This window comes from Dipodomys ordii, unplaced genomic scaffold (genome assembly GCF_000151885.1).
Source record: "Dipodomys ordii isolate 6190 unplaced genomic scaffold, Dord_2.0 Scaffold122, whole genome shotgun sequence".
Taxonomy (NCBI): domain Eukaryota; kingdom Metazoa; phylum Chordata; class Mammalia; order Rodentia; family Heteromyidae; genus Dipodomys; species Dipodomys ordii.
In genome coordinates, this window is record NW_012267338.1 from 2,286,686 (window position 1) to 2,303,867 (window position 17,182).

At 48.0% G+C, this 17,182-nt stretch overlaps 1 protein-coding gene across 1 annotated transcript; it reads right to left on the reverse strand.

The window, feature by feature from the left end:
- Positions 1-9,568: 9,568 nt before the first annotated feature.
- On the reverse strand, positions 9,569-16,489 carry Sfrp2 (secreted frizzled-related protein 2). Its single transcript, XM_013029741.1, has 3 exons — positions 15,941-16,489; positions 13,679-13,759; positions 9,569-10,160 (listed from the first exon to the last, which is right to left on the reverse strand). Exons 1-3 carry the CDS (start codon positions 16,443-16,445, stop codon positions 9,856-9,858), a joined length of 891 nt encoding a protein of 296 aa, XP_012885195.1. The 5' UTR covers positions 16,446-16,489; the 3' UTR covers positions 9,569-9,855.
- Between the last annotated feature and the right edge of the window lie 693 nt (positions 16,490-17,182).

The following is a 17,182-nucleotide window of genomic DNA, read 5'->3' on the forward strand; positions in this document are numbered from 1 at the left end:
CCTTCGCGCCTCTTCCCGGAGGAGCCCAGGCGCCGGGGTTCAAGCCTCGCCCGGCCAGAGTCGGGGCGCCCGCCCGTCTGCCGCAACCCTCGCGGTGCCCAAGCCCGGCGGTCAGCCAGGGGCAGCGATGCCAGCGTCCTGCGCCCCGTGAGCCCCGCGTACCCCGAGGTCACCAGGTGACTGGGTCGGAAGAACTGTGGGGAGTCCAGGGAGTGGAGGGGGGAAGAGAAAGAGGAGGGAAGGCGAGAGAGGAGAATGAGAGGAGGAAGAGGGGAAGGAGGTGAGAGAGACACAGACAGACAGACAGACAGACAGGCCCACCTCCCTCCTCTCAGTGTCAATTAGAAGGCCAAAGTTCCAAACTATTCCAGAGCTGAGAAATTGACCCTGCCTAGCACCCTCCACCCCCTGGGCCCGGCTGCTCCTCCTCTCTCGGTACCCCTGGGTCTCCAGGGTTGGCAGAGTTGAGTCAATCCACTCTGGGGAGACCATAAGACCCTTATGACCCCGTGGTCCCCAGGGCAGTCACTCCTCACTGGCCTTGGCCCCCCCTCTCTGCTCAGAGGGCGCCACCCGACACTTAGAGCTGAGCCCGCACTCCAGGTTGGGAAGAAGGGCGAACGTCTTGGCGCCTTTGCAAATCCTGGTCATTTCGGGAGGCAGACAAGGAGGGAGCACACAGATGAAATCGCTTGCTCCAGCAGGGAGAGTAATGGGCGGAGTGATGGTGAGATTGATTGGAAATAGAGCGTAATCATATGGAGCTGGGCCAATGAAATGCCCTCCAATAGCTAACAGAAGCTAATAAAAATAAACGTTAAAAAAAATCATGGGCCCCGTAGAGTTTATTCTACCTTGTGAGGCTCCTATTTCCCAACACCCAAACGATAGCCCGTTGGAGATGGAGATGACTGGTCCATAGGTTGGGGAGCTATTGGCGGAACTTAGGGCCTAGCTGGGGGGTAGGGAAAAAGAAGCATTTAAGGACAGTTTAGCTAGGTGAGGGCGTTGGTTTTTCAGCCTCAGCTATGTATCTGAATCCTAGGAAGGGCTTCAGACAACTTCTAATCACAAGCCCCACCCTCCAGTGCTCAGTTGCTTTCAGAGATTGCTGGTGGCAAGACCAGGAGGTTACAAAGTATTCCAGATGCAAGAGGGGATATCAAGGCCTGGAGCCTGGAGAAACTGAAGTAGAAGTAATAACTGACACTGATAGAAAGCCATTGCGTCAGCTGTACCATGCATTCATTCAAAAGATTTTACATGTGTTCATCCATTCCCACCATTTCCCAAGGGAAATGATGTCGTCATCTTCATTGAACACACAGGGTTCAAAAGTTTGCTGAAGGAAGTGGGTATGTAGACGGTAGAGTGCTTGGCTAAGATTCACAAGCCCTGGGTTTTACTCTCCACCCCCAGCACTGAAAAAGAGAAAAGTTGATTGAAGTTTCAAAGCTTGTAGGTGGTGGAGTGGAAATCTGAACCCAGAGTTCTTGGCTCTGAATTACACAAGAAAGTGGCTGCAAAGGTCAATAAGGCTGGATCAAGAAGGTCTCTGTACGTGATATTAAGTAGAGTGTTATTGTGGCCACAGGAGAATGGGAAGTCACTCTACAGTTATAAGCAAGGAAATAGTACTAGTAGATTTGCTTCTTGGCTTCATGCTTGGGAAGCAGGGCTGTGACCATGATTGAAGATAGAGAACACTCAGAAAGCTGTCATTCTATTCTGGCTACAGATGACAGCGCCCATGTGTGTGATGGGGTGGAGAAATGAGAGAGGGAGAGCTGAATGGAGCCTCGAGATTATGTGATTGAACCTACAAAACTTGAGTGACCTTCAGATGCCCGGGCATGTGGTTTAAACTGCGTAGCATTTGGGAAGATGCTGCTGCCATCTCTGTGATGGTCATACTGAAAGAGCAGCAGATTTTTGGGGCCAAAGAGAGTGAGTTCTTTTTGGTCATGTTGCATTCCGACCACACCTTCTAGCCTGCCATCTTGTAGTCAATATTCTTTTTAATCCAGCCTATCTGGATTCTTCCAAGTCAACCAGATAAACAGTAATTAAAATATTGCAGATGGAAGTAGAGGTTCTTTTACCTGTTAAAAAAAAATCTGGCTCATTATCCTCAGGAAGGTTCTAGCCTCTTGATTGGAGTCTCTATTCCGTGATTGATTGATAGCACAAATAAGCGTCCCCATGTTTCACACTTATAAACATAAAGGGAGATGTCTTCCTTCTGGCTTTCATCCAATAATTACATCAGGATAAAATTCAACAGTTCCATACCTGTGTGTGTATGTGTGATGGGTAGAGGAGCAAGGGAGAGAGGTGAATGTAGCCTGGAGATCTATATAATTGAATCTACAAAACTTTGACTTTGAGCCTCCCAAACTGTGAGCTCAATAACCTCTTTTCTTTATAAAGTACTCACCCATAAGTATTTTGTTGTGGTAATAAAAAGTGGATCCCTGTACAAGACTAATTAATTTGCAACTTTTGTCTCCCATATCTAATGGGTGGCAGTAGGCAGTCTTAAATTCTGGATTCGATGAACTATTTTCCTGTTGCCTGGTGCTAACAGGTTCAGTATATTGGTAGTTGTTTGTATACCTTCCTCTTGTAGCCTGACATGCAGAGACCTGAGGAGACTGTGAAGATGTAAACAGCTATAGCCAGTGAATGAGGCAAAGATGTTAGAAAACAAAGTGAATAAAAACATCCAGACAAGTAAATACGGTACTTGGTGATTTGGTGAAGGTGTAGACAGGTACTCTCATGGAAATTGTAGAAGACCCTGCTGGGCACATGGGTGCATCTATGAGAAAGCAGTTTTTAGTTTCTAGGCTCTGAGCAGGAAATGGCTTGAGCTGTTTGGTAACTAGACTATCCATAAAAAAATAAATAAATAACCCATACCAAGACAACGCCAATGTTAGAAAGCCAAAGTTTAAGAAGATGATTGGAAAGAATTTCCTGATAGGAAAAGATATGTCAGACAACAAATAATCAAAAGGATAAACCACTAAGAAAAAATAATAACCTGACCTATGCTTGAATTGAAATTTTCTGTACAAAGTTACAATTAAAAAAGGCAAGCTATGGTTCAGTAGAACGTATTTAGATACCTCTAACTGACAAAGGATTAGGATTCAGAGCAAAAAATAACTGCTAGAAATTAATTTTTTTTAAGCATTAAGTCAGGTGCTGATGGCTCATGCCTTTAATCCTAGCTACTCAGGAGGCTAAGACCTGAGGATCCAAGTTCAAAGCTAGTCTGAGCAGGAAAGTCCATGAAACTCTTACCTCTACCAAAAAGCTGGAAATGGCACTATGGCTCAAAGTTGTAGAGCACTAGCCTTGAGCACAAAAGATCAGGGACAATTACCTATACCCTTAGTTTGGTTCTTAGAACTGCCACCCGCTCCCCCTCCCTCCCTGCCCCCCCCCAAAAAAAGAAAGAAAGGCAAGGAAGCAAGCAAGCATTAAGTCAAAAGAAAATGGACAGGAGACATACATAAACCAATGTGAAGAAATAAGATTAGGAAAGTTTTTTAGTTAATAGGGGATTAATCATTGTACCTGTGTGTGTATTCGTAAGCTAATGTAAATTGCATTAACACTACAGGCTTTAACACTAACTGCTTTAACCTGGATCCCTTCAGTATTCCTTTTTTTTTCTTTTTCTCTCGGTCGGTCGTGGGGCTTGAACTCTGGGCCTAGGCGCTGTCCCTCAGCTCTTCAGCTCAACGCTAGTGCTCTACCACTTGAGCCACAGTGCCACTTCCGGTTTTCTGGTGTTTTTTTTTTTTTAATTATTGGACATAAGAGTCCATGGACTTTCCTGCCGGGGCTGGCTTTGAACCGTGATCCTCAGATCTCAGCCTCCTGAGTAGCTAGGATTACAGGCATGTGCCACCGGCTTCAGTCTTCCTTCTCTGGCCCTAACCTCTCAGGGCCTCCCTCAGGGGGCAACAGAACTGCTTTGGGATGATGGTGCCCCCTGCTGGTTTAGTTCTTGCAAAATTCTACTGCATTGCTTTACAAATGAATTTTCTTTCCAGTTCAGTCCTTTCCTTTTTGTGTTTTGTTTTCTCTGTATGTGTTTTATATCGGCTGACAAAAATGTATATTTTCTTCTTAACATTAGGCGAACACAAGTGACTCAGAATGTGTCCATTCAGCTGTGTGCTGGACACCCCAGGGGCAAAGGGACAGAGGGAGAGTCCAGACAGCTGGCTGGGCCTCTCCTTCCTGAAGGGAATATTTGAAACAGATTCTGTCTCTTTAAGGATGGTGTGTGTGTGTGTGTGTGTGTGTGTGTGTGTGTGTTTCAAAACCATCCAAGCCAGTGGGAGCAGCCAAGCTCATGTGATCTCAGAAATTCATATAAAAGAAAGGCACCGAAGCTTCTGGATTCTGCTGACTGGGGCCAGGCACACTTGGGATTGGTGGGTTGGTCATCTCCGAAGCCAGGCCCCCATGGGTGAGATCTAGTTCCTTTCCTGTCATCCTCACTCCTCAGCTCCGTCCACACCCCAGGTCCAGCTTTCACATTCAGTCCCTGGCCCATTACGACCAGCAGAAACCCTGTAAATTGGTCTAGTCCCCCATTGCCAGATTCTTTACTACAGTCCCTATTTTCCCTGGACCCTCAGCCTGTCTGGACAGCCAGCAGCTTTCTACTGCTTTAAATGCTTTTAATTAAATCTGCTTGTACTTAACCATGGCTAGTTGGAACAAATGAGATTCTTAACTTTATCACTTATCTCATTCTTTAGTTATTGGTTTTATAACATTATTGATTGCTACTCTTCCTCCTTTCCCCCCAGGTAGAAATGTACTGTTTGGTCACATATAGTGTGGTCACATGACTTTTTGTGAGCTGGCTTGAAGCCCTAATTGCCGTTTACAACCCTGCTTCTATGGGAGAATGCATTGTGCTTTTCAAACCACAGCCTTCCAAATTCATGTGTGGAGCCGGGGACCCAAGCCTCCTGGCCCAGCAGCCCCCTCCCCCCTCAGCCGGATGACATGTGGTTTAAGGTTCATGTAACAGCTGCTTCACTTACATGATGTTAGCGGGAGCTCAGCTTTCAGGTTCTTGGCTTTCTGGTTAGTGTAGAGCAGCGAGTGAGCAGAATGGCCGCGGTGGAGGGCTGTGGCGGTGGAGGTGGTGGAGGTGGCGGCCTGCTCCCTGTGGAGAAACACAGCGCATTCCTGCTCTTTAATGGTTTACCCTACAGGGTTTAGGACTGAGCCTCTTCCGAAGGCAAGCTTTTCAGTTCTCTGAACAATTGATCTTGAAAAAAAAAAAAAAGAAGAGCTCCTTTTAAAACCCAGCCATACTTTCAAGCCTGGAAGTTCAGCCAGGGTCATTGTGGTTTATGGAGTGTAGGGCCCTGTCTGTGGGAGAGGGAGAGGCACACAGCAGTCCCCCTGGGGCGCCTGCCCCTCCCCTCTCCTTGTTTTCTTTTGGCCAGTTCTCCTTTGAGAGGGCTCCCCTTTACTATGCTGAGGCCAGACAGCCCAGCCCTGGACGGCCAGGCTCTACTGTCCTCGTAGTATGCAAGGCTTCAGCTAAGCTTGTACTGTGTCTGATATCAGGCATCCCCTCAGACATATCTGATATGTCTGATATTTCCTTTTAATCCTCAGAATGGCCCTAGCGTCAATGGCTCACACCTGTAATCCTAGCAACTCAGAAGACTAAGATCTGAAGATCATTGGTCATAGCCAGCCCAGGCAGAAAAGCCCATGAGATTTTACTCTCCCATTAATCACAAAAGAAGCCGGAAGTGGAGCGATGGCTTAATGGTAGAGCATTAGTCATGAACAGCAAAACTCAGGGACAGTACCCAATCTGTGAGTTCAAGCCCCAGGATTGGCACAGAAAAAGGAAAGGGAAGGAAGGAAGGAAGGAAGGAAGGAAGGAAGGAAGGAAGGAAGGGAGGGAGGGAGGAAGGAAGGAAGGAAGGAAGGAAGGGAGGGAGGGAGGAAGGAAGGGATGGAGGGAGGGAGGGAGAGAAGGAGGGAGAGAGGGAAAGAGGAAAGCAGGGAGGAAGCGGGGTGGGGGTGTGAGGAAAGAAATGTTCTGAGTGTTTTCAAGGGCCCTCATTTGACTCAACATCAGTCTTTAAAACCCCAAAGATGGCTCAAGATGAGGTGAGGCGCTGTTGTCGGGGCACAGCTCTGCCACGTGTTCTTTCCCATCATCTTTACTATGTTCAACTCTTACCTGAATTTTTCCCTTGCCATACTCATGAATCTGCCTTAACTTTCCAGTAACATATTCGATGCCTAGGCCAGGAAGTTAGGGATTGTTTTTTCTGACTTGCATTCACCCAAAAGTAGCAAGTGTGGTGTCCTTTATGAATTTCTCACTTGGAGCAGAGGCCAGGATATACCCGTGTGCTTCCTGTTTGTTAATAGCTAAGATCTTATTGACTCTATCCCACCAAAGTCACATTCTTGTGAGAGAAAATACTGGTATTCTCCCTCCTCTGCACTTTCGATATTTCCTCCTCCAGAGGGGTAGTGGTGGTGCTGAAACAAAGTACATTATAGAAAGCACCAACCAGAAAGAGTGCACAGTTATTTTTGCCCTCCAGTGTGAACTTCTGGCTTGACCTGCTGTGTTTCTTACCCGGACAACAACTAAACTGCTCTGCAGGGAGCTACACACAGCCCAGGTAACATAAAAACATTTTATAATGCTGCCTAACGGCAGGCACGTTACATATATTTAATCCTAAGGGACCACTGTGTATGAGGAAAGTATACTATTACAATACATATGGATGAATGGAGACTGGGCCAGTCCCCTCTTCTCTCTCATTGGAATCTGTGCAAGTCCCACCCTCGTCCCATGGGCCAGGCTTGCTTACCCCATCTCGGAGACAATAAATCTCTCTCAGCTTTTTGCAGATACATCGGTTCCTCTCTGCATGTTGGTTTTCCTGAGGATCTTCCTTTAAAACGGCCATAGTTTTGGGGCAAGAGGTAGATATTGGAATGACTCAGGGCATGGCTAACAGAAGTGTGTCTCGCATTAACACTTCTCCAGAGCCGAAGTTTTTCTGTTCGCTTGTGTAAGCATGGGGACTTAGGGCTTGGATGGAGACGGAACATTCAGATAGGTTGATTCTCCTGAATTATTTCCGTTGTCTTTGTTGTAATCGAATCCGTTGGATCTCCCTTTCTATTCCTGCTCCTTGATGAAATCAATCCTTGATTTACTGTTTCCTTCCTTTTGTCTTACCCGTTCTTTCCAGGGGCTCTAGCCTCTCATTCCAAATATTGAAAACGAGTACTAACCTTGATGGCTGAGTCCCCTGACCCCTTCTCAGTCTGGTCCATAATCACCCTGTGTGGTGGAATCAAATGCGAGGCCGCAGCATGTGTATAGGGCTGCTTCGGCCATGCAGCTTTGGTGACACTAACTGCAGTGCTGTAGAGCCATCACGGACGGCTGTCCAGGAATCTTTTAGAGCTTTGTATTTCCGATAGAGCAGACAGAGCTCTGGTATTGCCCTGTCTCTAGTCTGCCATCTTGGATGGACAAGTGCCATCAGAGAAACTTCAGATGTGATCCAGAGACTGCAAGTCACGATCCCCTTACTGCACACGGCCTCCCGGCTCTGCATGTGTAATACTCTGGCTGTTGTTTGTCTCTCCTCCCTCTCTCTTGTGAGCTCTATAGAAACCAGGACTAAGGTGGCAACCTCTGCACTTAGATCGAGGTCTTGCTGTTCTTTGGTAGCTAGTTGGTGTGTATTTCTTCAGGCCTGAGCACCTGGGCTGGACTTGTTCTCTGGCAGGCAAGTTTCCACCACCGCTCTGCCTTCTGGCAGCCTCGCCTCCCTCAGCCTGTTTCGCCACTTCTGTGGAAGTTCCATAGTGAAGTGATGATGCATTTGGATGGACATTGCTGCGATGTGTTTGTGTCCCCCCAGAACTCTTGCTCTGGCCCCAGTGACTTGGCAGGACTTTCAGGTGACTCGGGGCTGGCAGAGCCCCTGTGATTGGTGCCCTCACCATTTGAGGACTGAGACACCACCACCTAGGAAGGACTGAGACAAGTCTATTGGCTCCTTAACCTTGAACTTGGGCCTTCAGAAGTGTGAGAAACTTCTGTTTATAAATTACCCAGACTAAGGTGTTTTGTTACCGCAACCCACCTGGGCTAAGACCTTTTACTGATGTCAATGTCTGTCTACTTCTTTTCTAATATTAATTTTTCAGTCCACTCTCTCGAATCCCTGGCCTCCTGGCAGATGCTTTCCAAATCAGTGCTGCTTCACCTGGGGGTCAGAGGTAAACTTGGGAAAGGATTAACATTCTTGCAATGGTTATTCTTTTACATTATAAAAAAAATTCCAAGAGATGGAAAGCAAAACTGTAAAGCCCATGACCATTTTCTATTGGTAGTACTGGGATTTGAACTCAGGACACTGCGCTTGCTAGGGAGGTGCTCTATCACTTGAGCAACATATTTAGCTGAGGTAACAGTATACAGTATATAGTATACAGTTACAGTTATGGTATACAAGCTACAGTTGAACTACAAGAAGAAACAAAAGACACTTTCAAGTCTCTGCTTCCCACAGGGCCAGCTATAGTGGAATCTGTAAGAGAAGTGTCACAAGGGAGATGGAGAAACTGAGGACTGAGGACTTCCAACTGCCAGAGGGCTGGGACATGGCTCCCTCCCTAGCTCCGTGTTCCACAAGATAAAAGACAAAGGCAAAACAGAATGTCAAGTTTATATACAAAGAATATAATGTTTATCTGAAATATGTACAGTGTTGGTTAAAGCAACATTTTTACAACTTTTAAGGTAAACTAATGATATATATTACAAGTAAGCTACAATGGTTTAATTTGCAAAAGTTAAGTAAAAAATGTTTTAAACAAGGCTTTGAGTACTCCAGTCAGTTCATCAAGATTTCTTTGCCGTTTACTTGAAGAACTCATCAGGCTATGGAGAATGGTTACTGTGCTGTTTATAAATGGAGGTTCTGTAGCTGCATTGTGGTAGTGCAGCCGTCTTAAGTTCCCAGGGAGGGTGCAGCATGAACAGTGAGTTGGTGCGAGGCTCGGCGTGCCAGGCTGCGGCTGGGGGAGACGTTGAGACAATGGCCAGCTTTATCTCAACTAGGTTTTGTGGTCCGCAGGTTTGCACCACAGAGAAAAGTGAAGCAGTTTGTGTAACAAGTCACCTCAAGGAGCAGTGAAAGTCAGCTGACTGACCAAAGAAAGAGGACAGGAGAGAGCCCAGACCCAAGTCACAGCTCCATCTACTCAAAACTAATCTTAAGATGAGATATTTTTCACTGAGTGCTTGGTGGCTTGTGCCTGTACAATCCTAGCTACTCAGGAGGCTGAGATCTGAGGATCATGGTTCAAAGCCAGCCCAGGCAGAAAACTCCATTAGAGTCTTATGTCCAATTAACCAGCAAATAGCAGTGGCTCAAGTGGTAGAGCAACAGCATTGAACCCCAATGCCTAGGGAAAATGCTCAGGCTCTGAGTTCAAGCCCCAGAACTGAAAACAAACACCCACCCCCCAGCTACTTTAAAATGTCATGAAAATATTGATGGTTTTAACCAGTCTGGATATTGCTACAGATCTGGGGTTTTCCTTTATGGGAAAACCCACTATCCTTTCCTGAGGCCCCCTGGGGTCTCGTAACTCAGAAATGCTGTAGGTGGCCATGTGTGAGGGGCACGGGAGCGTGCCTGGGCTGGGGGTGGCCAGCGCAGATGCAGCTGTGTCTGGGCAGTCTGTAGGGGCAGGCGGAGGGGCAGGCCGGTCAGCCCGGCTGGCTCGTGGCGGCCGGAGCCACGGGCACTAGCACTGAAGCTTGCGGATACTGCGGGAGATGCGCTTGAACTCCCTCTGGCCCTTCTGCCACCGTTTCACCGAGGTGATCACCAGCTCCCCACCCTGCTTCTGTCCCATGACCAGATAGGGGGCGTTGATGTCGTTCATCTCCTCACAGGTACACTGCAAGCTGTCTTTGAGCCACAGCACCGATTTCTTCAGGTCCCTTTCAGACACACCGTTCAGCTTGTAAATGGTCTTGCTTTTGGTCTCTAGAATGATTTTGGTATCTCTGTTGATGTAGGTGATCTCCTTGACTTTTATTTTCAGTGCTGTGAAGACAAGAGAGGCCGAATCACAATCAGTTACAGGGTTACACATGGAAGGCAGTCGAGATGGAGTCTCATTTCCTCTGACTTCGCCTAGGGGCCATGGAAAAAGAACTTCCCAGAATGAATGAGCCTCTGGGGCTGCAGGTAGTGGGGAGGATGTGGGCAGAGGCAGCAGGTGGCTCCGTTTCTAAAGCCTCAAAGCATTTGTCACACACTCCTTTGGAAAGCAGCAGCCCTTTCAAAACGATTGGGTTTTCTTCCTCACCTGAGTCAGGAAGCAGCAGCTTGTTGGGGTCCATCCCTCTTTTCCTAGCAAACTGAGTTTCTCTATTGGAAACTTCAGCATGAAAACAAATGCCTGAGTCCTAGGTGAAACCCGATCCATCTGTGGCTGCCAACTTTAAACTCCATTTATTATGGCAGGCAAGTTTTTGGACAAACCTGTAAGGAAACTGTATCACACAAGCCTCATATTCTACAGCACAGATTGCAGGAAAGCAGAATTGATCTTGCAGCTGCATTTGATTTGGGAAAGTCACTGGGAGGGGGAAAACATATGCAAGTCTCTCTTTAAGAGCACAACATGTTTAGCCATAAAAGTGTTTCTGAAGACCTCATCCTCTTAGGCTCTTGTTTGCCTGTCCCGGGCCGAGGAGTTGTAGATCATGTATGTACTGTGTCCAAAATGTATATGTAGACTCATTAGAATGTTAAGATGGAATGTAAGTGGTTTCCTATAAAAGACACATTTTATTGTGTGCCTTGGGAAAGAAAACTCTACCAATACACAGGCTGGAGTTAAATTTCAAGACTACGCAAAGGCAGGAAAAGGATAAAAGTTTTAAGGTTAGAAGTAGTCATCCTAGTAAATCTCGTTAGTACCCAAAGAATCTGAAGTCCAGAAATGTAGTAACTTGCCTCAGGCCACCCAGCAAGTTTGGGTCCTGGAGCTTAGTCTACTCCTCAGCCCCCAGACTTCTTTCTGTAACATGGGCATGTTCTCTTAATTTCTTGTCCTGGTTGGTACATTCATTTGTCCAACTCTAATGTGTCCTAAGATACTGGGGCCACCAATGGCTGCTCTGTACAGACCACATGCAAGTACAACTTCCTGACTCTAATGAGACCTGATGCAGTTTAAATTGGTAATAGCTCTCTATTGACGTTTTCCTTGAAATCCCAGGAGTTGCTGCTAAGTATGCCTTTCTAGCCAACCAGGCTAAGAGAGCTCAGCCAGGTAAATCAAGGATGCCAGGAGGTAGCAAACTATAGAGTTTTGGTCGTGGGGCTTGAACTCTGGGTCTGGGAGCTGTCCTTCAGCTCTTCAGCTCAAGGCAAGAGGTCTACCACTTGAGCCCCAGCACCACTTCCAGTTTTCTGGTAGTTTATTGGAGATGCAATCCTCAGATCTCAGCTTCCTGAGTAGCTAGGATTACAGGCGTGAGCCACCAGCACCCAGCTCTCAAACTATAGTTTTGTCAGACGACCCCACAATGGGGTGAGTCAAAGTTAGTACAGGATACCACAAAGTCTCTAGCATGGCTGGAGCATGCGCCTGATGCCACTTGGTCCAAAAAAACATTCTTGGGCTTGAAACATTAAGAAAATCACCACTCTGAAGCAGCAGCAGGAGAAAGGAGGAATAACACTTATCATTCTCTAGCTCTCAAATAACCAACTTGGAGATGCCAATCATGGGAAAACACTGGGGATTTCTTACTTGGATGTTCAGTGGAGATCCAACATAGAGAATCAAAAGATTCCCAAATAACTTTCCTGCCCTGCAAGATGTGACTGGGGATTCTAGCTGGGGTAGGAGACATAGGTGATATTATCTGGCCCAGACATGTGCAGGACACCTAGAAAGGGAGTTTGAGCCATTCCTCACTCCAGTACCTGGGTCATTAAAGTGCCAAGGCATACGGGCTTTCCCCCGTGGTCAAGGGGGCAGTGGGGGACATGTTATGACTTCCCCAGAGACTCAAGTTTTAAACTCAATCGGGATCTATACTTCTTTCTTTTACCCATGACTTCCCAAGGAACAAGGGCAACATGGGATACTATCAACCAAAAGTTTATGATGCACTTCCTGAAATTTGGCTTTATTTTCTCTTTATGGATCCAAAGAGGAATGCAGAAATAGAAAACAAAGCTCCTGGGGTGCGTGCATGTGTGTTCTCTCAAGTATGAGGACTTGCCTGATTTGAAAGGATTTTTCTAAGGAGACAGACCATGGCCACATTTCTGGCCACACTTCCACACACACCCAATTTTTGGCTCAGACCTTAGTGGGACATCCATAGAAAGGGGGCCTTCTATAAACCACGAAGCAAGTAGTGTGCGTGCGTGCGTGCGTGTGTGTTCGTGCATGCTTGTGCAATATGTTCCCTAAATGCAACTGTGTTGCAAAGTCAGAAGCAAGTCCTTATATCAAGTGCAAAACTCATAAGATACCTGAAGAAAATGATACTTTATAAAGTCTTGTAGGGTGCCAGCTAAGAGTTGTGTTTGGGCAAAGGTGTAGTAATTGGGGATTATATGATGCCAAGGTACCTGAATACATATAAAAGCCTATCACCTCCTTTTGTGGCTCTTCCTAATGGGAACATAGATCTGGGTTCTGGGCTAGCTTCTCCCTTCCTCCTTCCTCTGCTACAGTTAAACCCAAGATACTTCCTGGAAGGTACCTGGAGTTGATTGAAGTATGATGAGGACAGTTATCAGAAGCCAGGGACCTGAGATTTCAGGGATAGAAAAGTCAGAGTGTGAGGCTGTCAATTTTGGAACCTGGGATGGCTTCCCTCAGGCTGACTCCAGGATTTGTTCTGTACGTAGAAATGTTACTGTGCTTTCTGGCTTTCGATTGTCCCCAGGACCCATGTCACCAAATGTCTTTCATGTTTCTTGCTAAGGCAAATTTCTATGCTTTCTTCCTTTTTCCTTAACTGTCTGCAAAACTATGGCACATGTGTCTAGACTTACTTTTAAAGAGTTTATAAACACCTTCGAAAGTGTAAGAAAGCTCATGTTAGGTATCTTTGAACATTTAACTGGTGACTTGGTGGTATACACACTAACCATGATACAGCAAGGAGCAAAGCATTTTTATGGGCTATGAACAAAGCAAAAAGATTTCTATTTGATACCAGGCTAAATGTTTGCTTTGGCCAATTTAATGCCTTGAGTCTCTTTTGTTGACATTCTAATTTCAGTAGAGGGCATACCTATCCCATGCATGTTTTGTGATTGAAAGAACATGGCCAAGTGAGATAAAATATGTGCCACTGAACACTGGTCAATTTGAATTTTTTTTTAATCATTTGATGATTGCTTAAGAAAACAATGACTCTCACCTAGAAAGATATCACTCAAGGGGGAAAGCTGACTTGGGAGCATGAGCTATGACTGTATCTTACCCAACTCTTATCTGGCAACATCTTAACGACTGGTAATTTTAGGTTTTCATGGCAAATCAAACTTTTGAATGTGGAATCTCTTGGCTGCGGTGGTGTACTTACCGAAGTCATTCTTACAGAGAGTTTCCATTATGTCATTGTCGTCATCGTTTTTAGTTTTGCAGGCCTCACATACTTTGGGAGCTAGAAATGTGGAAAAACAGTCTTTGGTAAGTTTGCTTTTAAAGGAAACAGCAGGTGGCATTTGGAAACAAGTTAAAGGGGCTTCGCCAGGTCAGAGCAGCAGCAGCTCCCGACCCCTGCTTCTGCCTCTTCTAGAAAAGTAGTATGGATCATTCGTTCCTAAAAAAGTCCTCTTTGGGTCTCAACAACAACAAAGCACCCAGAGGTGGTGCTTAATGAGCAATCTCTCTCAAATAAAAGGGAGCAGAGCGTGCAGGTGTGTGTCGCTAGGACAGGTGGCCGCTCTCCACTTCTGGGTCCACTTCAGTCTGAAGAAAGGCCCTCCCCATGTCTCCCTTGGGAGAAATAAATCACCCAAAGATCCAAGGACCCTTGAAGGATTTGGAAAAACAGGTAACCACAAAATATAGCTGAAAGAGGCAAGGCACCAGAACGCTCCCCTCCCCCCTCAGCAGAGGCTCTGTGGGGGGAGTGGGGGGTGGGGGTAGAAGGGGTCACTTCAAGATACTTTCAAGTCTGAATCAGGAGATTTGGCTCCTGTTGGGAGCCCTTACAGGGCCACAGATGGGCTGTTTCCACCCTGCTCAGACTGGTTCTATCCCACCTTGTGCCCTCTGCCACGTCTGGGTGTGAATTAGGCAAAATATAGTTCATTATTATCCACTGGCTCCCTGATATGGGTTCTTCTTGTTCCTCCTTGTCTGTGAGGCCTGAGCAAAGCAGAATTATGTGCTTGCATAGCTATCAAAATGCCCATTGTAAGAGTCTGAATTTCTTGGGGGAAAGAAAATATTCTCTCTCATTTATGTGGGCTTAATAATGTCCTTAGAATTTACATGCAATTCGATTTTCACCAAAAGGAGAGTGAATTTTTGTTTTTACAGAAAATAAATTTTGTGACTCATCATAGAAATGTTATTTATCAAATTAGTCCAAAGTCACAAAGAACAAATTTTTATTCTGAAGGAAGAAAAATGGCTTTTTTGGAGGAATGTGCAGTATACAATGTTGGTGTTGATTGCAAAACCTAAAAATAAAAACAAAAGGAACCCACAGAGAACTGTTTTAACTTCCTTCACCCCTCCCAAACTAAACATTTCCAATTAGGAGCCCTCCAATGTACATGAAATGTTACTAACCTGTTTGGTTAGTCTATGGTATATGTTGGACAAATGTTTGAAAAATGCCAAACATTTGCAATAAATTAGAAATCTAACCAATAAGATGATTGCAAACTTATGGTGCCTGCCAGGAAAGATTGCTAAACAACTTTGCATTTTCTTGAGCTAACGATGTCGGTGGGAGATTGAAAGGGAGAAGCTGCGAGGGGCTCTGAGAAGGATTAGGAGCCCCTTCGCTATCCCAGAGGGACCTAAATCAGCTCAGACACATTGTATACTTTTTTTTTTCCCCTCTCAGGAAGAATATTAAGAGCCCATGAGGTTTTCATTGCTTTGATGGTTTTTGCCCAGGAACTCCCCGGCTGTTTTCTAAAAAAAAAAAAAGAAAGAAAGAAACAGAAAAAAAAAGTCGGGGGAAACTCTTTTGCATGATTTTCTCCAGTTAATTAAAACCACTCCGAAGATAAAAGCTGATAGTGACAGAACGATCCCCAGGGATTCCCCGGCTGCCCTCTTCCCCCAACACCTGGGCAGGGGCAGGCCCTGCGCATTCAATTCCCAGGCTCCGGGCCAGTCCTGGTTTTCTCTCTAAAACCGAAATCAGTAAAAGGACCAAGAAGAAAAAATAGTTTACAAGGTTCTCTCTCTCTCTCTCTCTCTCTCTCTCTCTCTCTCTCTCTGTGTATGCATCTTGACTGTCCTGCCCCAGGCTGAGAACTAGCCCAGCCCGCCGTCCCCCGCACCCACCACCCCTTCCCGCGCTCTCCTAGAGACCGGCGTCCAGATGAATGGATACACTTAATGCGTGTGTATCGATGCCACCTTTCAAGTCTTCATTTTCCTTCCTGGCGTGACGGGGAGGGGGTGACCCTGGGCGAACGCGTGTCTCAAATACGATGCCAGCGAGTGGCGACAGGCCAGGCTGGGAAAGTCTGTCCCAACCTGGATGCGGGTGGAGAGCTGCGGGGATCCCCGCCCCCCCCCGCCCCGCCCGCGCCCCTCCCTTCGGTAGCACCTTGGCCCCGCCAGGACCCCGCAGGGGTTCCCGGGAAAGGCTCACCTTCCTCGGTGGCTGGCAGGAGATGGTCGCTGCTGGCCAGGGGGATGCAGAGGTCGTTGTCCTGCGGGAAGCGATCGCACTCCAGCATGTCGGGCCAGGGGAAGCCGAAGGCCGACATGACCGGGGCGCAGCGGTCCTTCACCTGCACGCACAGCGAGTGGCACGGCTGGATGGTCTCGTCCAGGTCGTCGAGGCAGACGGGGGCGAAGAGCGAGCACAGGAACTTCTTGGTGTCGGGGTGGCACTGCTTCATGACCAGCGGGATCCAGGCGCCCGCCTGCTCCAGCACCTCCTTCATGGTCTCGTGGCCCAGCAGGTTGGGCAGCCGCATGTTCTGGTACTCGATGCCGTGGCACAGCTGCAGGTTGGCGGGGATCGGCTTGCAGTTGCTGCGCTTGTAGGAGAAATCGGGCTGGCCGAAGAGGAAGAGCCCCCGCGCCGAGCCCAGCCAGCAGTTCGACGCCAGGACCAGCAGCAGCAAAGAGCCAGGGCCCTGCGGCGGCATCGTGGCTGCGCGGGACCCCCGGGGGGGCGCGGAGGGAGCCGAGCCGGGGAGTGCGGGGCCAAGCGCGGGGCGGCTGCGGCCCGGGGAGCTCGTTCCTCCGGGCCTGCTGCTGCTGGCTGTGCTCAGCGGGGGATCGTGGGTTCGGGACCCGCAAGCCTGAGTGCGTGAAGGACGGATGGAGCGCGTCGCAGCTCGGGGGGCTCCAGCCAGGGGAGCCGAGTGAGCCGGGGCTGGGGCACAGCCAGAGTTTTCTCGGCCTTTTTTATGCAAATTTGGAGGTGGGGGGAGCGGGGCGGAGCCAGCGGAGGGTAACCGGAGGCGGCTGCTCGGCGCCCCCTCCCCACGTGCGTGCAGCTGCGCGCGCAACACCCCGCGATCGCTTGAAACAACGCACCCGGGAGCTCGGCCTCCTCCGAGCTCCGCCGCGTCCCGGGCGCCGGCTGCAGGGCTTGGGGACCCTCGCGGGGCGGGGAGGGGGGCGATCAGGCAGCCACTCTGGCTGCCGGGAACCTGGGAACGTGGTCCTCCCCGCCCGTGAGGCCCTGGCCCGTTGGTGCGGTGTTTTTGCTGAGTGGCGATCTGAAGTTGGTGCGAATGAGCACCATTACGTTACATGGGGGGGGGGGTCCGCCCGCCCGAGGGCGCCCCGGGCGAACTTCCTTTCCTCCCGGGAGTCGCGCGCCGCTGTCCTGCAGCCTGGCGATGCCCTCAGACCAAAGCAGAATCATCCACCTTAG